This window comes from Alosa pseudoharengus, unplaced genomic scaffold (assembly GCF_046254945.1).
Source record: "Alosa pseudoharengus isolate Yale_2024_CS ecotype anadromous, Long Island Sound unplaced genomic scaffold, YU_APseudo_1.1 YU_APseudo_1.1_scf_3, whole genome shotgun sequence".
Lineage (NCBI taxonomy): Eukaryota > Metazoa > Chordata > Actinopteri > Clupeiformes > Clupeidae > Alosa > Alosa pseudoharengus.
In genome coordinates, this window is record NW_027468718.1 from 17,470,048 (window position 1) to 17,496,387 (window position 26,340).

General features: G+C 41.3%; 1 protein-coding gene across 1 annotated transcript; it reads right to left on the reverse strand.

Moving 5' to 3' along the window:
- Positions 1-2,522: 2,522 nt before the first annotated feature.
- trpm2 (transient receptor potential cation channel, subfamily M, member 2) lies at positions 2,523-26,059 on the reverse strand. Its single transcript, XM_076262774.1, has 33 exons — positions 25,967-26,059; positions 25,200-25,273; positions 21,200-21,368; positions 20,668-20,848; positions 19,942-20,108; positions 19,469-19,649; positions 18,827-18,888; positions 18,362-18,562; positions 14,022-14,124; positions 13,184-13,305; positions 12,339-12,698; positions 11,056-11,133; positions 10,416-10,551; positions 9,371-9,516; positions 9,062-9,174; positions 8,506-8,587; positions 8,086-8,331; positions 7,765-7,883; positions 7,548-7,680; positions 7,259-7,430; positions 6,914-7,094; positions 6,488-6,669; positions 6,057-6,189; positions 5,502-5,583; positions 5,289-5,376; positions 5,033-5,178; positions 4,270-4,322; positions 4,139-4,168; positions 3,973-4,059; positions 3,744-3,822; positions 3,457-3,567; positions 3,015-3,131; positions 2,523-2,843 (listed from the first exon to the last, which is right to left on the reverse strand). Exons 1-33 carry the CDS (start codon positions 26,057-26,059, stop codon positions 2,718-2,720), a joined length of 4,353 nt encoding a protein of 1,450 aa, XP_076118889.1. The 3' UTR covers positions 2,523-2,717.
- Between the last annotated feature and the right edge of the window lie 281 nt (positions 26,060-26,340).

Genomic DNA, 26,340 nt, shown 5'->3' on the forward strand with positions numbered 1-26,340 from the left:
ACTCAGACTTGTGGCATTTTAGGTTTCTGCATTAGGTCTACTGTTGGAACAAAATAAGCCCAGAGAGTTCATTTATTTGTAGGCCTATTTTATTCTTGTAGGGTAGGCTAGGCCTATATGAGAAAAGGCCAAGAGTGTCTTAAGCACTGTTTTATTTTATTTCGGTATTGTCTTACCTCAACAAGGCTACAGCTCCATGAAAACAATCAGATATAACTCTATAAAATCTGTAAAGTCTATAAAAATGTATTTTTATGTTGTATTTGGCTGCTGTGCTTGACTGAAATGTAGACTATTCTTTTTTCATTTCAATACAGTATATGAAACAAACCTCAGTTTAGATAATCATATTCACACATTTTGTTGCCTAATTGACAACCATGACCATGATAATTGATAATATAAAATGAATGTGCACCTTGAGCAAATTATAAAAAATCTTTCAGAATACTTTCCATTTTTTGAACTGCATCGAAATGCATCGAATCGCATCGCATCGAATCGTACTGAATCGTTTTTTATAAACATGTATCTTTTCTTGTATTGAATCGTGCCCATGTATCTAGATGCGAATCGTATCGTCTTTTACATGAGAGATTCACACCCCTAATACTCACACAGTAGACATATGTACACTTGCATGCACAGGCACATATGCAGGCACACACACAAGCACGCACACACACACACACACACACACACACACACACACACACCCACACACATAACATAAACATGTACATGCACACATGCACACAATTCAAGAATTTCTCAGAATTATGAACAGGCAAGATGGAGGTGGGGTTGTATAAAATGAATTTTACATGTGAAATCTATGAACTAATCATGTTTTGGTACTTGTTGTCTAGCAGATATCAGTGAGAATTGAGTGTGGATAATGCAATTTAGTGAGACAGTTAGAATCATATAGGCCTTTCAGCGTGATTTATTTTTGTGGAAAAAATGTGCTGGACTGGGCGGCGGTCATATTTTGTACCGCTCTGCGGTACATCTAGTTTCGGCTTACATCAGCAGGTGGGTCATTCTACAAAAAAGGTTGAAATGCTAGTCCCTTACTTTTGCAGACCCTTAAATCATTTAATTTGACCCAATGATCACATACTTATATATATTCAATAAATATAGACTGTCCTTGGGATGATAAGAAAGAGTTAATTTATTTAATCTTCTCTTTTTATTATTTTTAACATTTTTAAAAAAATGGCTGGTCCTGAAAATGGCTGTCCCTTTGATCATACAGGGAAGTTGAGCTGTGTATTTTTCATTTAAAAAAATATTATTTTCTTAAATTAAATTTCACATACATTTAACTTTAACACAGCATAACATCAATAGAACACTAAAATGGTAAAAAAATAAATTATAAATGTGAATAATATTAAATAATTTTTTGTCCCACAAAATTCCGTCATTGGTGTTACTCTACACAAGACACTTTTATTTTGACATAATGCACAGACTCTTTGAAGTTTCTCAAGAAGTGCAGTGGACAAAGGCATAATGTTTGTGAGATGCCTTACTTCATTTGTTTAAAATATCATGATTTGTTTTAGAATTTTAAGCGTGGCTTTTAAATACGTCATTGGTGTTACTCATTTTATAGCTGTGTGGGTGTAAAAAAATATATATTAAAAAAGTATGTTTAATAATTAAGTGATTTTTATATTTCTGATGACAGGAGGTCTGTCACATGGCAGCCATTTTTGTAAAAAAATCATTTTTTCTCGAAATTATCATTGGTGTTACCGTCATTGGTGTTACTTTCTGATCGGTAGCCTAATTAGAAAATAATTAAAAAAAATGATATAAATGAATTAAGCTCTACTTTTGTGTGGATTCATCAATTTTACAAGTTAATTAATGCTATTAAACAAGTTTTGGGTATGTTTAAAGAAATAAAAAAAATCAGGATTTTCATCACCCAAATTCCACCTTTTCTGTAGAATGACCCAGGTAGGCTATAGCTAATAATTACCAATTTTCCCCAAGTGTGAGGCTACAAGATGCTACTGGCCTACACCTTGTGAATGATTAGGCTATGTTATATAGAGGCCAATCCTAGATATCATAGGCTAGACTCATCCATTCTAAATCTGTAATCTTGTCACACGGATTTAGGCCACTATTTAAAAGAGAAAAAGAGAAACAGTTTAGACCCTTTTTTTATATGTACCTTTAATTGGATATAGGCTACAGGAGTATGCTGGAATTTAGGCCTATGACATCGACCAACAGAGAAAGACTATTGCCTTTGTGCTATCTTAGGTCGATATGTGTGTCCAAAAAGTAGGTTGTGCACACTGGGTAGGCAGGTTTATGCTGATTGTTACGCCAAGGGATGGCCTAAGAAAGTAAGGTATCTTTAAGCCTGGATGTTTTGTACGAACAGCCTTCATCTGTGTAAGCAAAGTGGCCTGAAGCATATATTATGTGTCTCATTTAATATTTGCTTTATCCTGCTCTCTGTACATCAGAGTTTCTAAAAACATGTATGCATATTCACATGATCCACAATATACATTCAGCATTTCTACATGATACTGTGTAAATGTACAAAATATAATGTTCTTTTTGTGTGGAGGACACAGCATTGGCTTTGTTACTGCAGTACAAATGTTTCAGCAGTGCTCTCCATAAGCAAAGTCAAGAGTGCTTGTGATTGTCTTAAAATGTTCCATATTTTGGGCTTGTGCAAATCAGAACTGAGTCTGGTGGAGCTTGGCAACTAATCGGAGAGCTTCTCTTTGGTAAGTGTATACTGGTGTCTTGCTACTGACTTCCCTCCACTGAATCCGTTCGGATAACATTTGACTGGCGGCTACCTGGTGGATTGAAGGACAGGAAAAGGAGTCAGTTATGTCTGTCACAAAATGTTTCATTGTGTGTGAAACTGAGTGAGAAAGAGAAAAATGACAATGTTTGTCTACCATTGCAGATCATTACAAGTCATCTGCAGTAAGTGTAACTGGTTTAAAAAAATAATAATAATGTACCGTGCGGTTCAGTTCATCCATGAGGGACCCAGTACTGTCCAAGTGAATGTTGAGAACAGTGGTTTCAATCCAAGCATTGTCTGTGTTCCTAGGGTCATCAGCATATCCCTCATATACCTGGACAACACAAGAAGGAAAAGATCCAATTTGGTCATATGGACAAATTAAGCTCCCAGTCCCTAACCCAGTCCATTACTTCTTGACACATGTCTCACATTGTCTCACATTGCACCTTTGGCCTGACCAGGCCAGCCTTTATCGCTTGCGAAACTAATTATAATTTTTTTCTGTTTTTAGTTAGTAGAGGGGGCAAAAACACAGCAAGAACAATCACACAGTCACACATTTGAAATCCATTTTTGCCCACACAATAATTGGCAAAAACATTCACATGGCCGTTATCATACAATAACTTTGCTAATATAGTAATTGGTAACTTTACTGTGTTATGCCGGCTGCCATCTCCTAGCTTGGCTTTGATTCTCTGATACAGCTTATCCCCGAGGAGGTTTTTCAGCCTGCTTGGGAGGGGCTCCCCTGGTTTTAAAGCACCCTGTAAGAAGATACACACAGTATGAAGCACTGACTCCCCCAGTAGAACTTTCCAAACAGAAAGATACAGTATATTTACTTAAACTATTCAACACAGAATACTTTATTCCCCAGGGTGTAGCACAGTGATAATTAATGAGTTTGAATTGTCTAGTAAAGAGTTCAAAATGATCTTACCCCTGGCATAGACCAGCATCCTTCAACCTCATTCCAGACAGCTAGGAACTGAAGAACTGAATGGTCTTTGTCTTGCCAGCTACAGAAATACACAGTGTGTAAATAAATTACTCAAAGTACTTCCTCAAGCCCTATATAACCCAAACACCTCAATCTAATAAAAATAATCTAGTATCTCAGTTATGATCTCAGTTATGGGATTAGCGTGTTATTCATTTGTTGAACTCACTGAGTTAGAACAGGGTCAAGGATGGGATTTGGGCCCAGACTCTGCAGGGCTCCTCTCCCCCTTATCCCTGTGCGCCCACCTGGGTTCCTGTCAAATAAATTGGTGATATGTGAACACGCTGGGGAACGGGACATGAAAGGAACAGAAAAAAGTGACATCTACTCACTTGTAATTGTCTAAGGTCAACTGTTCTGCTCTGTGAAAGAGAAAAGGCATACCAAAAAAGGGATGTCAAGCAAATATTTGTTATTTGTTAGCTTTCACATATGGGTGAATTAAGACTCATTTTGAACCTACTCATTGATTGGCTCTGCACTGTAGACTTCAGCTATGTATGGGGTGAAGTCAACCTGGAAAGAGATACAGGATAACCACAAGCATCAGCATGAAGATGCCATTCATAAAATGGCATTTTCACATTCAGGAAAAAGTCAGATGTTGTCATGTTCCACAGAACCTCAATTTAAATGTTAATATCTAACCAGATGAGTTTTTCAAAAGGTTACAATGTAAATTATAGTCCTATTCCAGTCATATAACCGTTATAATTTATTCTAAACCTGATAGTTCCGGTCCTTGATTGTGATTGACTGAATCACATTCGATGCCGTTGTAACATCCAGCACAAACATACACCTTGCCCGCATCCATTCTATATTACTGCGCAACCATAACTTGATACAAAAGTTAAAGTAGCTGTGTCTTAACGTTGCTTGGCAATCATTCAGATAGAGGAAATATATTTCTTGGCGGAAGAATGATTATCTATTAATAAATCGTTATATTTCTCGTTGCTTTGCCTTTACTTTATGAAACTTTGCCAGGTATTTATAGCAACAGTTTTAGAAAAGCAATAAGCCTCTCGAGTCCATAGATTACACTGATTCTACAACAGCTAAGGGGGGTTTTAGGCACTCCACTAGCGAGTTGTGCCTAACAACGCCCCTTAGCTGTTGTAGAATCAGTGTAACCTACGGCCTCTTGGGGCTTATTGCTTAAATATAAATGCCTAGCTCAGGTGTCATAACCTTTATAGTGTTATGGAATGTTAATCAGGCACCTCCCAAGGCACTTTTTCCTCAGGTACAGGGAAGCGCTTCTTGTTGGTACCAGTGTAGAGGAAACTGCGGGCGTGGAAGTGGTACTGTCTCTTCTCTGTCTCTCCGTCAATCTCATGCTCATCTCCTTCACTTTCTGTGCTCCTAGCTGTGGATGTGACAGAGAGGATGCTGATGAGGAGAGGAACTTTACTTACTGACTCCAGTTAATCATGTAGTTGATTTGGGAAGAAGGCAGTCTAAAGCCACTTCACTTACACATGGAAGGCGGCTCTTCTTTAGATTGGTAACCTTGGGCTTTTAGGGTGTCCATGATCCATTGTAGTGCTTTAGCAGACTGGGAGACCTGCAATACAAGGAACATTGGAAAGTTGGAACACAATTCATGCCTGTGGGAACATGCATTATTCACCCTTTTGTTCGGTTATTTATTTATTCTAAGGAAATAGAACAGAAACAACAACTCTGAACCTGTTCCTCCAGCTGAACCAGCCACTTTGCCGTGGTGCCCCGGTCATGCTCTCTCTCCAGCACCTCTGACATTGAGCCAACCCTGTGGAGCAAACCACAACAATTCATCAGAGGGCTGCTGGGCGTTTACTAAAAGACTAAGTCATTTATCCTTGTGTCCTTGCACAAAGTGAGTACACATTAAACTTATGTCGTTAAGGTGCAATAGGAGATTGAATGAGGGATGCTCTGTAGGATCTGCAATAGCAGTTTTTTTATACCAAGAAAGTCCTTCTGTAATGTCTATCAGATTTGTCACATGTTGTTAGACAGACAGACACATACACAGGCTTACAAACACACCCATACACACTTTCCCATTCTCCTTTCCCTGACAGGGTGATCACACACATATGTACAAAACACACACCTGTCTGGTGTTTGATGTTTTGACCAAGTGGCATGAATAATTTATTAAATACGACTAATAAGAAAAATAGCACTATCTCTCTGTTGTCCATGTGGATAACCGGTGTCCAGAGAGCATTTCTCATCTTGGTTCTGTGATAGCCTTACCGGTCAGCCGTGTCCTGGATGCGACGCTCCATGCTCTCACTCTTCTCCTGACGCTGGGTGGCCACATAATTCTCTCTCATGAAAGTCTCCCATGACATCAACTCCTCCTCCTCAGTTTTAGACAACCGCTGCCCTGTACAGAAGCAGACCCAAGTCAGCCTTTCTGTATTGAACGTGTTCATGCTCAGTTGGTAATGGCTTTGGTATAGTCCTTGATTTTAGGTATGCATGGATGCTAAAGTAGAAAATTACTTCCAAAATGGTTTGGGTCATAAAAAAGAGGGCTTTAAAGAGTGAAGAGTAATAAGATAAATTAGCCTGGTTTGCTGCCAAAATAACATTGTTTTTTTAGCTGAAGTACATCACTCTACTAGCTGTGCATAAAAGCATCTGATTGGTTGATAAAGTTATCAGGTGACCATTGCACTCACTGAACTGCTTGTGCTTCTGGGGGCGTTGGCGCATAATGAAGCGCCTGAGCAGAAGGTAGATGTGGCTGAGGAGGATGAAGGGAGGGGGCGCAGCCGGGCGACTGTGGTACTCCTTAATCAGCTCGTACCTCTGGAACTTCCAGATTGTGTCAGTGTTGTCCTGCACCTCCTGAAATGTGTAGCTGTTGAAGCAGAAACAGTAAAAAAAAAACTGTGATTTTGTGTGAGGCAGCGATGTACGAAATATACTTACAGAAATATACAGTATATATCTTTACATCAATACAATGTTTTAATTAAATCTCCCAAGGAAATTATATCACAGGCTGTGCAGAGCCTACCAACAGAGAAAGTGTGTAGTGCATGCAGTGTGGTTCAGGTCAAGAAGTGGGAAGCAGATGCTTCTTATGAGAAGAGTGAACTCACTTGAAGATGGCAATGAGGAGGTTGAGGAGCAGGATGTTGGCAAAGAGAAGGTAAACACACAGCATGATGATAGTCAGCCACTCAGGAAAGGCTGGCATTTGGTTGGCATTGAGCATAGGGCATTTTGGTCGCATAGGGTCAGTGCCATTCACAGTGCAGGTGGATATGTCAAACTCAGCATCTAGATGGTTTGGGCACAATGGTACATGTAGTAATTTCACTGGATGAATATCCGTATAGAAATATACAGCCTAGCTATGTATATACTTTATCCATTTCTTTGCATACACTGTTTGCAACCCTCTCCTTTACTGTGTGTTTAAATAACATCTGAATATGACTCACTGTCGATGTTGGTTGGGACATTGCCGAATATGATGAGGTAGGGCTCATACACAGCTCCTCTGATGATCCAGTCCAGTCTCTCCTCGTTGTGGATCAGAATGCCCTGTTTAGCCACCCCGTAGGCCACCACCCAGATACTGAGCAGGAACATGAAGAAGAACAGGTCCATCATCTGGAGAGAGGGACAAACCAGTGCACATAAGCCATCTGCTGTCGCTCATAGAGACAGAAACAGATTGAGATGGGATGCCTTGTCGATTGTATATTTTAAGCTAGGTATGCAACCCACCATCCTTTTGACAATGATGATTTTTGGGCCCAGGGTTCGGCTGATGGTGAAGATGGCCATCAGTCGCAGACAGAAGATGATGAAGTCGATACAGAGGATGACCTTTCCCGCATAAAACGTACTGCTGGTCCACCTGCAGGGGAGAGCAAAGAATTCTGGGTAGTGACAGAGATGATACCTAGTGACTTTTAAAGGTATTATTACTGAATAATCGAACCTGCAGGCAAGACCAACGATGAAGAGCAGGATGGAAGCCACGTCTAAAATGTTCCACAAGTCATTAATATACATCCTGGCTTTCCTTCGGAACCCAAATCCATCCGGATCATCAAAAAGCTAAAGCGCACATAGGAAGATTGAGAAGAGTAGAGAAAATGAATCAATAATGGGACTCACACACAGGTACACAGTACACAGGGAAATGAATCATTCACAATATTGGCTGTTTATATGTTTGAGTGCATGCTGTCATTGTATTTACTCATAAAGAGGAGCAAGAAACAACCAGAGAGAAAGAAACAACTTAGTTACGTCTTACCTGTCTGACCTCCTCAAACACTAAAGAGGTCACCCAGACGTAGAGCAGATACTCCCTCCATGATGGCGTGGACTGAAAGTCGATCATCAGCACGATGGAGAAGAGAAACAGGAACCCAAAGTAGGAGGCGATGTTCCAGAAGAACTTCACCTGTGGGGCTGCGTAGAAGCTCCCCAGTCTGGCTAGGCAGCTCAGCGGCTTCAGCTCGTCACTGTCCTGAGGATCGCTGGAGGAGCAGATATCTCTCTTAGTTGTTACAGACAAACGGTCTCCAGTAGCAAATAGCACAAAGCAAATAGCTTATCAGCCCCACCACATGAGAGCGTAGATGAGTTCCCATGTGAGTGCATTTGATTGGACACTGAATATGGGGCTCTGTGGCTCATCTTGTTCTCACCTGAATATAGTCTTCATCCTGGCATCGCCCGAGCTTCCCGTCACAGACTCCATGGCCACCATCTCCTCTTTCCTCAGGGCCTCCCTCTCAATGTCCTCGTCACGTCTGGAAACAGAGGCCTCATCAGTTCATAACCAGGGTTTCAGGTTGTATTTTCAGTTTTGATCTAATTTATCCAGTCATAATATAAATAGTTGCTGCAATCTCATCTGGACATAGTTATTATTAACTGTTATTAACAACACATCACAACACAAGTTGTGTTATTTTTAACACATTAGTTGTAAGAGTGTACACAGTATAACAAAAGCTATGTGTTAGAAACCACGCAAATTGTGTTGTCCCTCTCTGGACATAGATATGTGTTAAAAACAACACAAGTTGTGTTATTTTAAACACATTTGTTTTAAGAGTTTAAGGGTTTGCCATACTAGGTTGTAATAAGAAAAAAGTTGATCACAATAAGGAGAAAAGTACACAAATGTGAATACAGACTGTCTTTAATTAACCACTGTAGCTTGGCAAGATGTGTGATGCTGTTTTATCCAGATGTATAGAAAAGCTTCCCTTTAAGTGTACCTATAGGTTATGAAGCCTGTGTAGATGAGTGGGGAGAACAGCATGCAGAGGAGTATCTTCCACTGAGGGGTGTCCACAGCCAGCTCTCCATACCAGATCTGGGTGAGGAGAGCCTGAGGCAGAAATACAACCTTATGTCAGACCAGCAGGCCACAGAAAACCAAGGAATTACAAGCCATACTTTCTTAAAGTAAAGGTCTCATGATATCCTTCAATGAAAAAAACAGTAAAACTCTGTTAAGAGCCATGGTTTAAATATTTCATTCACCCCTAACAGAGAGAGAGAGGGAGAGAGACAGACAGACAGACCTGAACCCCTGAGTGTGCCACAAAGCTCTTGTCGTTCGCCTCCAGTGCCAAGCGCAGACATGTGGTTTTGCCCCAAGATGGTGAGATTCGGATCAAAAGTCTCTGGGCTCGCTGGTCATCCCAGCTATGGCACTCACTAAACACACCTGGGATATCAGTGTGTATGTGTGTGAGTGTGTGTGTGTGTGTGTGTGTGTGTGTGTGTGTGTGTTTGTGACAGAGAGAGACAGGATGACAAGAAATAGAGAGAATGAGAGAAGAGAATGGAATAACCATCTATCTAACAGAAATAGGAGAATTACTGCTATTCTATATTTAGCAGACATTATCTACATTCACTGATTAGAAAAGCATCCTCTGTAGAAAGAAGAAAATAATGTTAAAAATGAGCTGAGTTATGTTGCTCATTCAAATTAGCGAGACATCTTTTTTTGTTTCAGAATTTTGCTCCCTTAAAGTGACAGTTGGCAAGATGTTTTTTTTATCATATTCACTAAAACCAACACTATGCTCCGACAGAACAACATAAATCAGCCGGTTTTAGAAAAAAACCCGCACTTCTACCTCCACCTAGAGCCTATTATTTGTTTTGCAAAAATCCACAGCTCCTGGTTCTTCTGGTCCAATCAGAGCAGGGCTGTGTGAGATCTGATTGTCAATCACAGTCTGGTGCAGTCTGGTGCGCACTGACGAGCACAAACTCGATGAGAGGGTGTTCGGAAGTACTGGGGGGGGGGCATGAGAGTTGTAAACATTCAAAACATTTGGCTAAGTCCCCTCAATCTGTCAGACTTGACAACTGCAGCTTTGAGAAATATCAATGAACTCCATTGAAGAGGCCCCTTGAACCACATTGAACCATATTGTTTACATTAGTCATACATTTCATATCTAAAAAGAAACATGCAGCTCAGAGCGACTTCTGCATCAAGAGCTCCCGAAAGAGCAATGCGCGTGTAGGACTAGCACAGTGCTAAAGTGGGCATGAAGCATGGGTTCACCAGCATGAAAGTCAGAAGACTGAAAACATTGCTTATGGCTTTACCAATGGCCTGTTTCTCATAGTGGTTGGCAAGTTCTCTCATGTCGTTGGCATCTTCTTCGTCATCATTCTCAGACTCCTGTGCCAGCTTTTTCAGAATTTTGCTGGCTGCCAAAGCAGCAGCCGTGCTGTCTCTACACTGTCAAAACAGCACAACGTTTCCATTAATAACGTGACAAACATGAACAAGTGTTTTGAAACACTTGCTCAAGTGATTTATGGAAATGAAACATGCAGGTGATAAAGATAGCATGGATAGTTTATAGTTAAGTCAGTATGCTGCATAAACTGCATTTCCTGTGTTGATGCTATGAAGCATGTCTGCCATGTGCATTTCCAGTTTAATTATTAAAATACCTGCCTATGAGGGTTATGAAAATATATGAGCAAATTAAAACAAATGCTGATGTCTATGTATGCTGGATGAATCTGAAACAAATTCCCCTTTCAGTATGTCCATTTCAGTCCACCAAACGCATATGACTCACTTTATCACAAGTCAATATCCCAGTGTTCATGTGAATTGTTTCAATGGTTATAAATTGTTATGATAGTGGAAGACAGGGGGAGTACTGACGGTTGTAGGTGTTGCATTCAACCCATTCTCTTATAGAACACAGTGGTGTTTTCTGTTGTCCTGTACCTGTTCCCAGGCAATCTGGGCCAGCTCTCTGTTATTCTGCAGAACGGCCCACAGGAAGAAGTCTCTCCCAGGGTCTCTCTGAGGGATGAGACAGTTAACAGTTTTTTTGACACTCAGAATCAAGAAACTATGGAGTCCCTAAAGGAATATGTACAAAAAAATATTTTCACATTTCTGGTGCGCAGCAGGCAGGCCCGGAGTGGGTAATCGGGAGAATCGGGAGAATTCCCGGTGGGCCGCTTCACTTCTGGGCCGGTCGAGGGAAAAATATTGACATTTGCCACGTTAATCTATCTTCTCTTAAAATTGGCTACACACGTTCGCATTCTATGCCTAACACCGCAGCCTATGCATGGGTTGTTCTCCCCTCCCAAAAAGAGTTAATTGGTTGGGTCCATATAGCCCGTCTTTTCTAAAATGTCAGATACCAGCCGGGCCGGCCCTACCGTAGTGATAAGCGTCAGGGAGGATGGATGGTAGAAAGAGGCCATGAGGGACTGAAAAGGCCAGGTAAATAAGACGAAAAGTATTTGAGGAAAATGCTGCCAAATATGCCAAGCTAAAGGTTAATAGAGTTAAACATATGATTTAAAGTTATTTTATGTAAGAAAGAACAGTAGGCTATGACAGATCAACCTATATACCTTGTTTGCTCAGAGGTGGGTGTAGTAAAGGAGAAAATCACCAAACAACAACATGATAGCTGACCCATGCAGAAAAAACATGTAAACAATACAGTAGTTCAATATGCCTCTTAGTGGAATTGTGGGATACATTTGAAATGCTTTATTTCTTCCTTCCTGTTTGTTAACTTATCAACCTATCCTTGTGGAATAGTGGAATATTGGTAGCCTATAATAAAAACTATACAGGATAGTAACAGCTGAAATGTTGCCTTATTTATCAAATTTCTACTGCCACTAAAAAAGTGGGCCGGTCTTGGGCCTGAAACTCCCGGGCTGAAAAGTGGCCCCACTCCGGCCCTGGCACCAGGAACTTTCTTGTGCTCACCTAAAACTCAAAGCCCCTAAGAGGACATAGATATTTTTTGTAAGCTTCTGGTGTGCACCAGAAACTTTCGCACCAGAAAAAAACAGGTGTGCACCAGTTTCTGGTGCACATCAGTTTCTTTTACCAGATATTTGCTCACCAGAAACTTAATGCAAATGTCCCTTTAGGGGCTCCATAACAAACTTCTATTCATACACTCTTCATCCATTATCTAGATCAATGACACTTATTTTAAATTTATGTCTTAATTTATGCATACACTTCAGACTTACAATCACAGTGTTGTCAAGGTTCTCGTCGGCCATCTTGATGAGCTCATGCGAGGGCGGCAACGAGTAAATGGGCTGGGTAAAGCTGCCCAATAGCTGGCGCACCACTTCGGCCACAGTGGCTAACGACACCTGTCTCTGCTGGCACGGGCTGGCCAGCGAGCGCCGGCCCTTGTCACCCTGCAGCCGCTTGACCAGCTTGCGCAGGAAGAGGCAGCTGGGCATGGTGGTGTAGAGCTCGCACAGTGTCTCCTCTTTGGACAGGAACTGGGGGATGCTCACGCCGTTCTCCAGCAGCAGCTGCACAAACTCCGACTTGTGGCCTACCAGGGCCGAGAACATGGCCTTGTGCAGGTCGCCCGACTGCAGAGAGAAGAGAGGGACAAACAATCCATGGGGCCGTGCTGACTCTATATTGTCAGGACAGCTGCTTCACAAGTTTATATTGTCATGAGATCACTAAAGTATTTGGAGGGGAGAGGAACAAAAAATGCATGGCGCCCTCTAGGCTCCTTTAAAAAAAAAAAGAAAGTGTCTGATCAAAATAATGTTATGCTGTTTCAGGATGTTGAAGCATATTATGTGTGAGGGAGTGCACATGTAGAATAAATTGCTCCTTTCCACTGCTGTGACCTCGGATAGAGCTTTTTTTTATTAATTGATTTAAATATAAACATGGGTTGAACATGACAAACATAATGCAAATGTTTAAGGCTAAAAGACTGAAAGGCATCTTAAAATAGTAAGGGTGAAATGTAAATAGTGTTTAACAGGAACTCCTCTACAACTGCTTCAAGCGTTGCAAAAATGGCCTTATTAGCATGCATCCAACTGTGGTGAATGCCAACCTGCCACTGGCTCTCCTCCGTGAAGATCTCGCTCTCAGCAATGTCCACGCGGTTCCAGGCCACGGCCAGCTCCAGCTGCCTCTCCCAGCTCCTCAGCCCTGCGTTCTCCTCACTCCTGGACGCTGATGGGACACTCACGTTATATACACATTGTACATAAAAGGACAAACACCTCTACATTAGCGTTACAGTGGGCCTGCAATTAATCACCTCTCTATTTAACTCATTTGAGCAATTTAAACAAACAACCTAATGAAACAACAATTAACCGGCTACTAATCTATGTCGGCAATATCAATGTTTGTTTGAACGATTTAAACAATGATGACCTCTCCAGTCATGAAAGTTTGTGCGTGAGAAACACTTAGTGATCTCAAAAATGCAGTCAAAAATGATGATGACTCTGCAAGAAGTTTGCAAAGTTGAAAAGATCAATAACAAATCTAATCATGTAGAAAGTGATGACGGAGAGTGGGTTGGCTCGACTGAGGGATGTTCACAGTAATGGGTATCTGTTGTGATGCTTTTCAGTTCCGCCTCAACTAAGTCTGGATCGCTAACCATCATGTAATTCAGTTTGAGGATAGAAGCCACAATGGATGATACATTAGGCAAGTCACAGTAGCTTTACACTAAAACTCTTTCTAATACTTTCTAATACTTAGTCTCTAAGTGCATCATCTATTACTGCTAAAGTGACTTAATAGTTTTTGAGTGTATATTAAAGTATAGGATTCCAAATTGAAATGCACTGAGTTGTTGACTTGCGGGATAAAAATACACATCTGAGTCAGGCGTGAGGTCTTAGGCTGGCACAGAGTGAGATGGGGATGGGCACCTTTCAGGAAGGCCTGGAGGATGGCCACATCTACATCGCTGTTCTTGTCCTCGTCCATACGAAACACAGTCAGGAGATGTGGCATCCTGATGATGTCCTGGATCTGTGAGACAGTTTCAGAGTTAGGTGTGTGTACTTACATATGCATACTGTATTAGATTAGATTAGATTAGATTCAACTTTATTGTCATTTAGCAGAGTACAGGTACAGAGCCAATGAAATGCAGTTGACATCCAACCAGAAGTGCAAAGAAGCATTAAGTACCAAGTGCAGGTAGAGTATGGCTGTGTAGACAATAGAGATTAATAATGTGCAGTGTATAGTTGGATAAATACAGGTTTCCAGATGACATATGACTCTATATAAATAGAGTATATATATATACATACACATACATACAAATATATATATATATATATATATATATACATACATCTAATATATATACATACATCTAATATATTTACAGTATATTGCTGAGTTTATGGACAGGCTATGGAATAAATATGTGTGTATATATATATATATATATATATATATATATATATATATATATATAATGTAAATGCTAGACAGAAGGTAAAGTGTTGTTCTACAGTGCTACAGCCTCTGGAAAGAAGCTGTACCTGAGCCTGCTGGTGCGGGAGCGCAGGCTCCTCTATCGACTAGACTGAAAAGACCATGGTTTGGCTGGGTGGCATCCTTGACAATGGATTTGGCTTTGTTTTTACAGCATTTATGATATGTGTCGTGGATGGAGGGGAGTTGGGAGCCAATAGTCCTTTGAGCAGATTTCACTGCTCTTTGTAGTGCCTTGCAAGCCCGAAGCCTCTGCTGTCCTGTCCGCCCTGAAGACAGAACGGCCTTCTAGCTCCACCACGGTGGTTGGGATGTCTTTGTTAAGCCAATGTGTAAAGTGTTTTCGTCGCTTAACTAGTAATATGTAGACAATTCCAAGGCTCTGAGTTTGAATGCCATGCTGTACATACATTGAATATATCACACATTTCCACTGCTGTGGAATAAATGTGTCTTTAAAATGAATTGATTTGTCCTTGTTTTGAGAGACTTTTTCATAGGGAGGTGTGTGTACCATGATACTTATGAACATGCTAGTGTGTTATGCTGCAATTCAGCAACTGAAAATCCACCATGGCCTTGTTGCGTTGACACCAGACTGCATATCCATAGTTCAAATTAAAGGGGGTACTGGGTGGTACTATACCCCCCAATGAAGACCCAGTACCCCCCAAAGAGACAAAAATATCAGTTTTGGGGGGGTCAGATATTTTTTCTGATATTGTGAAAAAATATCATTACAGTTACAATACAAGTCAACTCCTATTTTCACTGTAGGGACATTTTAATGTAAAGCGATTTCAGACACCCCTATTGTGGACCATACCATTTTTAACCACCGTGGCGCTAGAAGCAACTGAGATAGAGAACGACTTCAACTTCTCAAGCAAGTGTCAACATTGAATGACAAAACGCTAGGTAACTTCCTCCAGTAGGCTAAATTCGGTTTGCTGCTGATGTGCATGGGTAAATGTAAGTTGCTAGCTGACGTCTAGCTTGTTGAAAATGTGTTATTTTACAACCTTCATTTATAAACGCAGAGTTCCTACGCAGTATGGAAAACCTGGAAAAGTATGGAATTTGATTTTAGTAATTTCCAGGTCTGGATAAGTATGGAAAAAAGAAACAAGGGTATGGAGAAATATTTGTGTTTCCAGACTATTGCATCTACAGTACTAATCACTTCACTCAGGTCATAATGAACCATTCCCTGTTGTGTAGCTTAACTGTCAGTCCACATCATCAAGATACAATTGAATGGGGGTCCTCAGAAAAAAAAATTCTCCCACAAGGGGACCCTGGTACCAAAACCAAATTAAGAAACCCTGTTCTATGTAAGTGCCCTACACCATTGTGCACTGGTATGTTTGCGTAGCTCTGCTATTTTCGTCTAAAACACTGGTAGACTTTGATTTTGTGAAAGATACCAAGACATGGATACTGCATTATCTGATAAACTGTTATTGCAAACAAATAATATTGTTTATGGTGATTCATGAGGCCTCTGCCAGCAGTGCACTAGTCTCCAACATATGTAGGCTATGCTGTATTTTACAGAGAACTAAAAATGTGAGTGCACCTTCCAACACAGCACTTCCCCCAACGAAAAGTATCCAAGGGCTACCAAGTTAATAATAAACATTATTATACAGCTCTTCACAATGCTAGTAGAACGCTCCATTGACAATGTCTAGAATATGGTCAGAAAAATGTACCATGGCCCCCAGCCGTGGCGCAACTGGCTGGGGCACCTGCACCCTACGCCGGCGACCCGGGTTTGATTCCCGCCCCGTGGTCCCTTCCAGATCCCATCCCGACTCTCTCTCCCACTCACTTCCTGTCACTCTCTACTATCCTGTCGCATTAAAGGCATAAAAGCCCCAAAAAATATACTTTAAAAATATAAAAAAAATAAAAAATGTAGAAGTTTGAAAATTTGAGTATGGAAAAAGTATGGAATTTTGAAATGGAAAATGTGTAGGAACCCTGTAAACGTGTTTTGTTCTTTCATAGCTCATGTCACAACTTCATACATTGAATTACTGGCTACTTATTTGCTACTTACCCACTGAGGCTAGTAAAGTGGACCTTGGTTAGTTACCAAGGTCAGTTAGCAAGATAGGCTAATTCCCTATTTAAATCAAGCTTTACATTGTGGTGAGGTAAGGAGATGAACTCCATAGCCTAGGTGTCCATTCTCATTTTATCTTGAATAAATTATTGTGCCCTTTTGAAATTAGTTTGGCACAGATCCTGTGTTTTTATATTACCAGCTAAGTATGTAGCTAAGTCTACATAACATCAGTGAAACCTGTGGAAACATAAAAAGATCCAAGTAGCCTAGGCTAAATAGTAGGCTATACTAGTTTTTTGAATTTGTTTTTAATTGGTTTGTATTGTTTTTACATTCTATAATTTCATATTTTTAGTTCGATAAATAGTTTCATCTGAGAACCCTGACTATCTTAGATTTTATTTTATTCAAAGAGACACTAAGAGGAAAAGGAAAGGGCACACAGACATCAGGCACTTTTTTGGTGCTAAAAGAGTAAGCAGGATATATTACACTAAGAACACTATAGAACACTAAGATCTACAAACAATTACATTAAAAATGTAGGTGCAGTTAGGTTTTATACACTGTTCATATGTGTTAATGAAAGGGGTGCTCAGCAGACAGGAGAGGCACAGGATGAAAGCTGTGAGCAGGCCGCAGGGAGACGACAGGATATATATGAACGATGAGATATTCTGTAGCCTACTGATTATCAGTATCAGATTATCCGAACTATGACCTTTAGTCCAATAACGAGGCATTAGAAAGTTTGTAAGTGCACCAGGAGTTTATTTAAAATAAGACTGGCCTGATTATCTGCTACTATACCGCTGCGTCGACGTTTCTTCTGTGATTTGGGAAAAGCCCGTAAAAGTCCTGGCAGGAAGCATGCATAAGGATGTAGATCCAGGAATGCACTAATATTTTGTTCATAGTCCAGTTTGCAACAATTATTAGTTAACACTAAGTTGTAAACACTTCGGAAAAAAATATTTAAAACTGGATATACCAAAAAACGTTGATGTAATTAATCGCTTCCTGCAAGGCCTAATGCCTCGTTATTGGACTAAAGGTCATAGTTGTACTACTGCAAAAGTTTCGTACCATTCAGGGCATTATTAGTGGGGTAATTTACGAGATAAAAGTTGGTTCCATCACGACTGCAGAACGTCATTAGTTTCTGACAGCGCTACTCGACCAGGGTTCGACCAAGGGAAAAAAGGTTCTGGGAGGGTGTTTGGCTCGGGTCATGGTGCAAAGGGTGAAATTACTCCGAACCATCGCTTTAAATTGGTGCATTAAACTTACTACCAAATTGTTTCAGAAGTGCAGCAATCAAATCTTTCTTGTTAACAAATGTTTTAAATGCAGTTGCAAAGAAAATACACATCCATTAACCCTGTCGCCATCAGCATAGCCATTGCTTGTGTTGGATGCACTGCTCTATCTATCATATAAAACCCGCCCCATGCCGGATAAGCCATTGTGATTGGTGCCTGGGTTTTTGGAACATTTAAAGTGGGTGTCAATGGCCTCCTTGCCAGGCTGACCTGCAGAGCAAATTCAAGGTTCATCTGCATTCTCCCAGGCTATATCCACCAATAACAAACATGCACAAACTTGTATCATCATGCAGCAATAACTAAATGACCACCAATAACACAGAGATAACCACCCCTATAACTCTAGACTCCTCTACATTACCTTTTTGGCCCACTCGATGACCTTGATCTCAGAAAAGCTTTCGTACTCCTGTCCAAAGAACCTCTTCATGTGCCTCTGGATCAGAGCCAGGGTGACCTGTGATACGGGCTTCCCGGCCACGTTAGCGATCACGTCTGCCATCCGGCCAGATCCCTCCAGAACCACACACGGGGTGCCGTTCAGCATGGCACTGTAGATGGTCTGTTGGGACACAGAGATGGACACACTCTAAACAGTCAACTCTGACAGTCAATAAAAATGATAATTATTAACATAACTTACTTAAAACTACTTACATTACACATTAAAATGTATTTACTTATAAATAAATTGCTAAAAATAAATTGCTTATAAATAGGAACTCATGGTATTGTAGATGCTGTTAGGACACACAATGGACTCGCAGCAATATTCTAGATTCCCCTACGAGGTAAATTAACTCCATTTGCAAACAGAAGCTCTTACATTCAGAGTGCCCTGCCCTCCGTCCAACACCACACACACTACAGGGATCTTCACATGACTCTCTGGAAGAGGTACGAGATGCAGTCAAACACACACAGGTTACTTCTTTATTTGTGTCCACAATTCAGAATAAATATTACATAAGGACAACAATTAGACAAGGACAATAATTGCTCACACAAGGTTCAGTCATGTGATTCTGTTGACAATAACAAAGCAGCAGCAGAGCATGATGTTATGGATACACACAACAACTCCTTCTCCAAATGTGGCGACTTTTACACACACACACGCACACACACACACACACACACACACACACACACACACACACACACACACACACACACAAACACACACACACACACACACTATAAGCAGAGATTTGCAACCATTTGCCTGATATCAGTGTTTAGTATGTTGGGGAGAGGTTATAATGTTATGTATTTTGTCAATCACTTTGGAGAATAGTGTTCACCAAATGCATTAAGTTAGGTAACTTTAAAATTAACTTTAACATTAAGTTATTAATACCTCGCAATAAGTAAGTCATAAGCAAATAACTATATACAGTATTTAATAGTATATAGTCATATATGTCTAAATTGTCCATACAGTGAGTGTGTGTGTGAAACAGCTGACCTCGGTTTCCCAGGGGCTTCTCTCCGATGAGCTTCTCCAGGCAACTGCGCAGGCCGATCTCCACGCCATACTGGCCGTGCGTGCCGTCGTCCACCAGCAGGAAGTGCGAGTGGTTGCTGTCCAGGCAGGAGAGCCGGCCCTGGCTCTGCTCATCCAGTGTGTAGTTGGCAGGGAAACAGCCCTAAAGAAAGACGGGCATACACAAACAAACAAATAGACAAACAAACAGACAGATAGACAGACAGACAGAGAGATAGACAGATAGACTGTGAGACAGATGGATGTGTGTGGCATGAAGTGGAACAGCATAGTTCAAATGTAATATATAAGGTTTACATTTTGTGTATGAACATACTCTATATGTATAGTATGCCTATGCATCTACAGTACACACACTGCTGTGGTGTAAAATGGCCAGAAATAGTTTCTTATTCTTCATACTTATAGCCATATTAGCACTTGTTCGTCCATACCTCAGGGTGTACGAGGGACTGGCGTTTGTGTACGGTTCCCCAGGGGGCCACCCCAATGGCCACAATCTCCCCCCGGGCAGAGCTGCTACTAAGGGTGTAGTCACGCACGGCCATCCCCACATGCTTCATCACCCCAGTGTGGGTGCCCCCAGTGATGATCCAGGCACCTGCCCAACCACCAGTAATACTGATAATTATTACAACCATACCAGATATACAGGAAATATGTATCTTTATAGTCCAAGTGGAGAGAGTGGGAACATGGATATGTGCTTCTGATGGCAGTTGGGATGGAAATCATAAGTACTTTTAAATGTATAATTTCATTACTTGGATTTAGATTTAAATCGGTGTGCCGATATCAGTCCATAATGGATATTTGCTAATTTATCAGTATTGGCGTTTATAACGGCCGATAATTATTTTTAAATTAAGTAGGCCTAAAAGAGGTGTAAATTATAAGTCATTTTAATGATGTCAGTACAGTAATGATATACTGTCATAATGACGAGTCTATTTCATGTGTAAGTAGGTATAACTATGGTCTTCAGGGATGCTGTCAAGGGCTCTTAATGCAGTGATTCTGTTTAAAGGTTAAGAGATTCAAACTTGTGTGTGTGTGGTTTGGTGTGTGACCCCAAGAAACTGGCACTGCATATAGCATGTTGTCCTGCTGTGTTATTAAAGGCTATATTTGAGCTCCTGTTGATAACGAAGTGTGCTGACCTGTGCTCTGGGCGACTTTGATGAGTCCCCTGCGGAACTTCTGCTTCAGGTGTGTCCTCATGTAGAAGTTCTTGGCCCCACCTGTGACAGAGATGAGCAGGTTCGGGGGGCGGAGCTTCCAGTATTCCGTAATTAGGTGGTACAAAACATCGGAGGGGGTGTCTGAGGAGACACGCACATACTGCATGCACACACACACACACACACACACACACACACACACACACATACACACACAGATGCATACAGTACATGAATAATTGCATAAATCAACAATACAAGTGCACAAGGTGACATGAATGGAGAGGTTTGTGTTCATTCATACATGCACCCACCAACCAGGGTTTGTGCATGCTACTTTGCACACAAATTTGCAAACATAAAACAAACTAGCACATATATTCAAACTATTATTTGGAATTATTTGGAGTATGATATAAGGCAAATGAGAAAAGCGCAATCAAGCTATTTGTATTTAAGTATGCAAAAAAGGCGAATACGGCAGGCAGACGTGGCAGGCAGACGTGTTCACCTTTCCCATGTTTTGGCCGAGGCCTCCAAAGTCGATGTCTCCAAAGGCGTCGGTGGGAACCTCGCGCATGTGCTTCTGTCCCTCCCAGGACTGTCCCAGAAACCTCTCTGGCATGATGGCCTCCTCCACATGGTGGTCTTTGGGGTAGCCACATTTACAAAAGCCCTCTCTGCCAAAGACCACAGTGACACAGTATGGGAAGAGAATGATACTATGTAGGGGTTTCTGACAAAATGAAAATGTGTGCTGCTGTCAAAATTAGACAGGTTTTTGAGTAAATCAATGTCCTAATAGTTGTTCAGATCATAGTACCGAACATTACTGCCCTGTCTCTTGTTTAAAAGTCTTTGCCTCTCAGCAGGGCTGCAACAGTGCTGACATCCTCTAAGCTGTAGTAACTGTAGTCATCAAAGTCTATTTTGGGAATCTTAAATAGAGGACACTACAGAATACAATGACAAAAGAAATGAATGCTCACCCCCATATGACCTGATTCACACATTCATGCAAATAGACATGGCATCCCACACTCTTCCATCAGACACACACACACACACACGCACACACAAACACACACACACCCACACACATAAAACTTTATCAGACCCTGTTCCACCAAAACATATACAAGGTTATTAGGCTGTACGGCTCTTAGTGCTGAAGAATGCTCCATTCACTTGAATGGGCCTTCCCAACGTTCGGCGGTCTGCTAAGTAAGGGATAATGGACGACACGGTGGTCTGTTCACAGAAGTTAATGCACGGTCGAGGTTGTAAAACGGCTCCGACGCGAAGCAGACGTTTTCGTAGTGCATTAACTTCTGTGAACAGACCACCGTGGAGTCCATTATCCCGCTTATTCCACTGTTGCCACTTAGGCCTGTCAAACTCTATTCCTTTTAAGGATCCGGGTTATTCTGAGTCACTCAATAAACTGATCCGGGTTGAAGGAGTCACTTGAGTCACTTGAGTCAGTATTGCTAAATCGCAAAGAAATTCAGTCCTACGTTCAAGCAGTGCAGTGGGGTGCTTCATTTCGTTAAGTGCCTTCTCATGTTGGATGTGGATCCTCCATGATTTGAAACCAGGTTTTTGCAGTACTTGCATTTAGCCTAAGAGTTTTGCTCTCCTGGTCAAAGTGCATCCACACATTGTTCATCTTTTTGGTGCTCATGTTCAGAAACTTTGATCTTATTGACAGAGAGGGTAGCCTATATTATAATAATTAATTATTTGTTGTTGCTTTGTTAACAATAGAAAATTTGCCTAGGTCTAATGCTACTCTGCTACAATGTTTATTACCACTACTATATACTAATAGTAGGCTACTAGGAATCTATTCTAATAGGTATTATATGCAGCTAATACTAGGCAACTAATATTATTAGCCTATTAATCATATATATATATATATCATGTTAGGTAGCCTAATATAATATCATATAATATAATATAAAATAGCCTAATATAGCATCAAAACCTCCACCCACTCACGGGAAAGAAAGCAGTTTGAGCCAGACTGTTTATTTATTGTCTTAACCTAGCCTAAGCAATTGACTTTCAATGTAGACATAGAAACAGGAACGTAGAAATGCCCTGCAGTGAATACATTATTATTATTGTTATTATTATTATTATTATTATTACTACTACTACTAGCCTACTATTCTCATTAGGCCTATATTATTATCACCTTGACACGAGTAGAAACTAGGCTTTGCTCGTCTACAGATCCACTCATGACAATGTAGCCGGCTGATTCGACTGACTCGCACTCATAACAACATAATGTAACCGGTCCGCTCGGCTGATCCAAATCACCCAGGTAGATAGCCTACTCAAGCAACTCTATACAGAGCTTGCAATGTTTCGGACTGTCTTCGCGACCTAATTGCATTTTAAAGTAGGCTATGCGTGCAGAATATATGTTATTTCAGAAGTGAAAGCATGGCTTTTGTTGTGGATTTTCTTTTAACCTTGACGAGGAGGTTCGCTCCTCTAAAGATCCACTCATGACAACGTAGCCGGCTGATTCGGCTGACTCGCACTCATAACAACAACGTAACCGGCCCGCTTGGCTGATCCGACTGGCAAGCCTACTCTCCATACAGAGCTTGCAATGTTTCGGACTGTCTTCGCGACCTAATTGCATTTTAAAGTAGGCTATGCATGCAGAACATATGTTATTTCAGAAGTGAAAGCATGGCTTTTGTTGTGGATTTGTTTTTCACCTTGACGAGGAGTTACTCTAAAGATCACTCATGACAACGTAGCCGGCTGATTCGGCTGACTCGCACTCATAACAACCTAACCGGCCCGCCCAGCTGATTCGACTGACCCGGGTAGATAGGCTACTCAAGCAGCTCCATGAGCGTGCAGTGCACGACCTAATTGCATTTTAATATACTACATCTATACACCAAATCGAATTATGTCTAGGCTACATGCAGAACATTGAATGTTATTTCAGAAGTGAAAGAAATGGCTTTTGTTGTGGAATTGCTTTTCACCTCGAGGAGGAGCTACTCGCTCTCGCAGATCCACTCATGACAACGTAGCCGGCTGATTCGACTGACTCGTAGCCTACTCAACGTAGCCTAACCGGCCGGCTGATCCGACTAACCCGGATTGCTACTCAGCCGCTCCAATCTGAGTCCCATGGTCTGTGAGTCTGCAATGTTTCCGGCTCTGCGGGAAGTTAACCAGTTATCTCGGACTGCCTGCTCACTCAGTTGCAGTTGATTTGTGGAGTTGTGGTTGCCTACGAAATTGTTACATTTTTGGCAGACGATGGCTAGGGCTAGGAGGCTAGCTAATGTTGCAAGAGGTTTGTGTGGCCCTGTTTATCGTTTTAGATTGAATTGTAGTAGGACTCAACTGATCCGAGTTAATGATAGAGACTCGCGACTCATGGGTTAATTTAAAGAAACGGGTGAAAGATCCGAGTGAGTCACGAACACCTTTATTGCCACTTGCGTTGTGTTCATTTCCTGTTACAATTTAAACGTTTTAATCGCTAAAACTGTCTTGTTTGTAGAACTAATTTCTTCCACACATATCAACTAATTTCTCAACTCACAGGACAAACTGCCGTTACTAGTTCTAAATGGATGGTTGCTATGGCCAAAGTCGTTAGTTCTATCTCTCCCGTTGTCAAGCGGGCGTATCCCAAGATTCTGATCAACTTTAGCTTTGAAACATCGCTATTTTACTTAGCCTGCTGTCATCCATCTAGCTAAAAGCCACCTCCGTCATATGCTACAATGTTGCAATGTTCTGAACGTCTGCATTTTACAGCTCAGATGCAACGTGACAGTTCATTTAAACTTCACAATGAGTTTGGCGAATTAATATACAAGTGTGATACGGCCAAAAAATGGATCTAGGCCTACTTCATAGGTGTGCAGATAACATACGGTTAATGGTCGTTCTAAATTACGTAGGACAATGGGAAATTCAACCAAGCAGTGGAATAATTCTGAATAACAGACCGTTGCTAAGTATAACAGACCGCTGTCAAGGAAAATGGGCTTTGTGCTTCTAAGTCAATTCTTTCATATCACTACGCAAGGATTGGAACTTCATTCAAAAGTGAAAGCAGACGGTTGATCAGCTGTGTTCTAAAGAATGTTTGATTCAAGTTCAGCGTGTGTTGTTGCGAACTATTTGTTTCTCAGCAAAAGCCATGATGAAACGGTAACAAATTGGCTATAGGCCTAGCCTAGGCTATGTAGGCTAAAGAGTCATATCGTGGAGAGTTTATTGTGTCGTTTTGGTAAGTAGCCGTGTAATAAGCGGGATAATGTATAGAACGCCGGTCATTGTCTGGAGATAGGTCCCTTCAGAGCGGAACAAGACCCCTCCGCTGCGCGTCGGGGTCCGGTTCGCCCTGTCGGGACCTATCTCCCGACAATGACCGGCGTTCTATAGCCTACATTATCCCTTACTTAAAACCTGCACACCAGACAACATCAGACAGACAGACGGACCCACAGACCCACCTCTCAGTCTGCACGTAGAAGCAGCACTCCTTCTTCTTGATATTCTCCTTAATCCAGGACTTAAGTGAGCAGCGCTGCAGGGAAGGGGAGAAAGTCAGGTACTTGGGGGTCTTGGCTATGCTGGCAGCCAGTTTCTGGACAAGAGTGGGTTCACTTACACCCTCCATGTTGAATAAGAGAGAAAAAAGAGACAGAGAGAGAGATGGAGAGAGGGAGCACGACAGGGCGGCAGTGCCGCAACTCAAAGCATCAGTGCCATCCGTTCTGTGCTGTGCTGTACTGCAGCATCAGTGATGTCACATAGAGGAGACGGTAGCACAGGGGCTGCCGCTGAGCTTGGCTGAAATCCAAGCAGCAGTGCGTGAGCACACACTCACTCACACACACTCTCTCTCTCTCTCTCTCTCTCTCTCTCTCTCTCTCTCACACACACACACACCTGCTAGCAATCTCTCATGGAACAGTCCTGTAATCCCCATTAAGCAGTGTACTGTATTTTATGAATTATATATTGCATTTGTTTCTAAATGTGGCTATTGTATATATTCTCTATATTATGTTTTACTCTGGGGGGAACACTGTTATGCATAGCTGAAGTGAACTTTTGGGTGACTCGAGGTCAAATTTTCTGACCTTTACTCCCAGTAAGAAAAGGGGTCATGAAGAGAACACGGACAAATATAATGGTATTTTCAAAGATCAGTTATATTGCATGTTTAGTAAGATGGAAGGCAAGATGAAAGATTGAATTAACCCCGTTGTCTTACCCTGAGGTTGGATAGGAGATTGCTTAGTCCAATTTGGCCCAGTTGGAAGATATCTGGCTCATCTGGGTGGACTTTCTCCGATCTAGACAGCATTTCTGGTAAAAGATTAACATTGATTTGAGATCAATTACCTTTAGTGACCAATGGTTGAAAACTATCCTTAATCATGCTGCAGATCAGATATTAAAGCTGCAGTTGGCAAGATTTTTTTGATCATATTCACTGAAACCGACACTGCTCCGACAGAACAACATAAATCAGCCGGTTTTAGAAAAAAAACCCGCACTTCTACCTCCACCTAGAGCCTGTTATTTGTTTTGCAAAAATCCACAGCTCCCGGTTCTTCTGGTCCAATCAGAGCAGGGGTGTGTGAG

Coding starts and splice junctions, on each gene's coding strand:
- trpm2 (XM_076262774.1), bottom strand. CDS start 26,059: ATGCTGTCTAGATCGGAGAAAGTCCACCCAGATGAGCCAGATATCTTC. Junction 21,369..25,199: donor TTCTACGTGCAGACTGAGAG/GTGGGTCTGTGG, acceptor GGTCTTTGGCAG/AGAGGGCTTTTGTAAATGTG. Junction 8,332..8,505: donor TGACGGGAAGCTCGGGCGAT/GCCAGGATGAAG, acceptor GTAACAACTAAG/AGAGATATCTGCTCCTCCAG.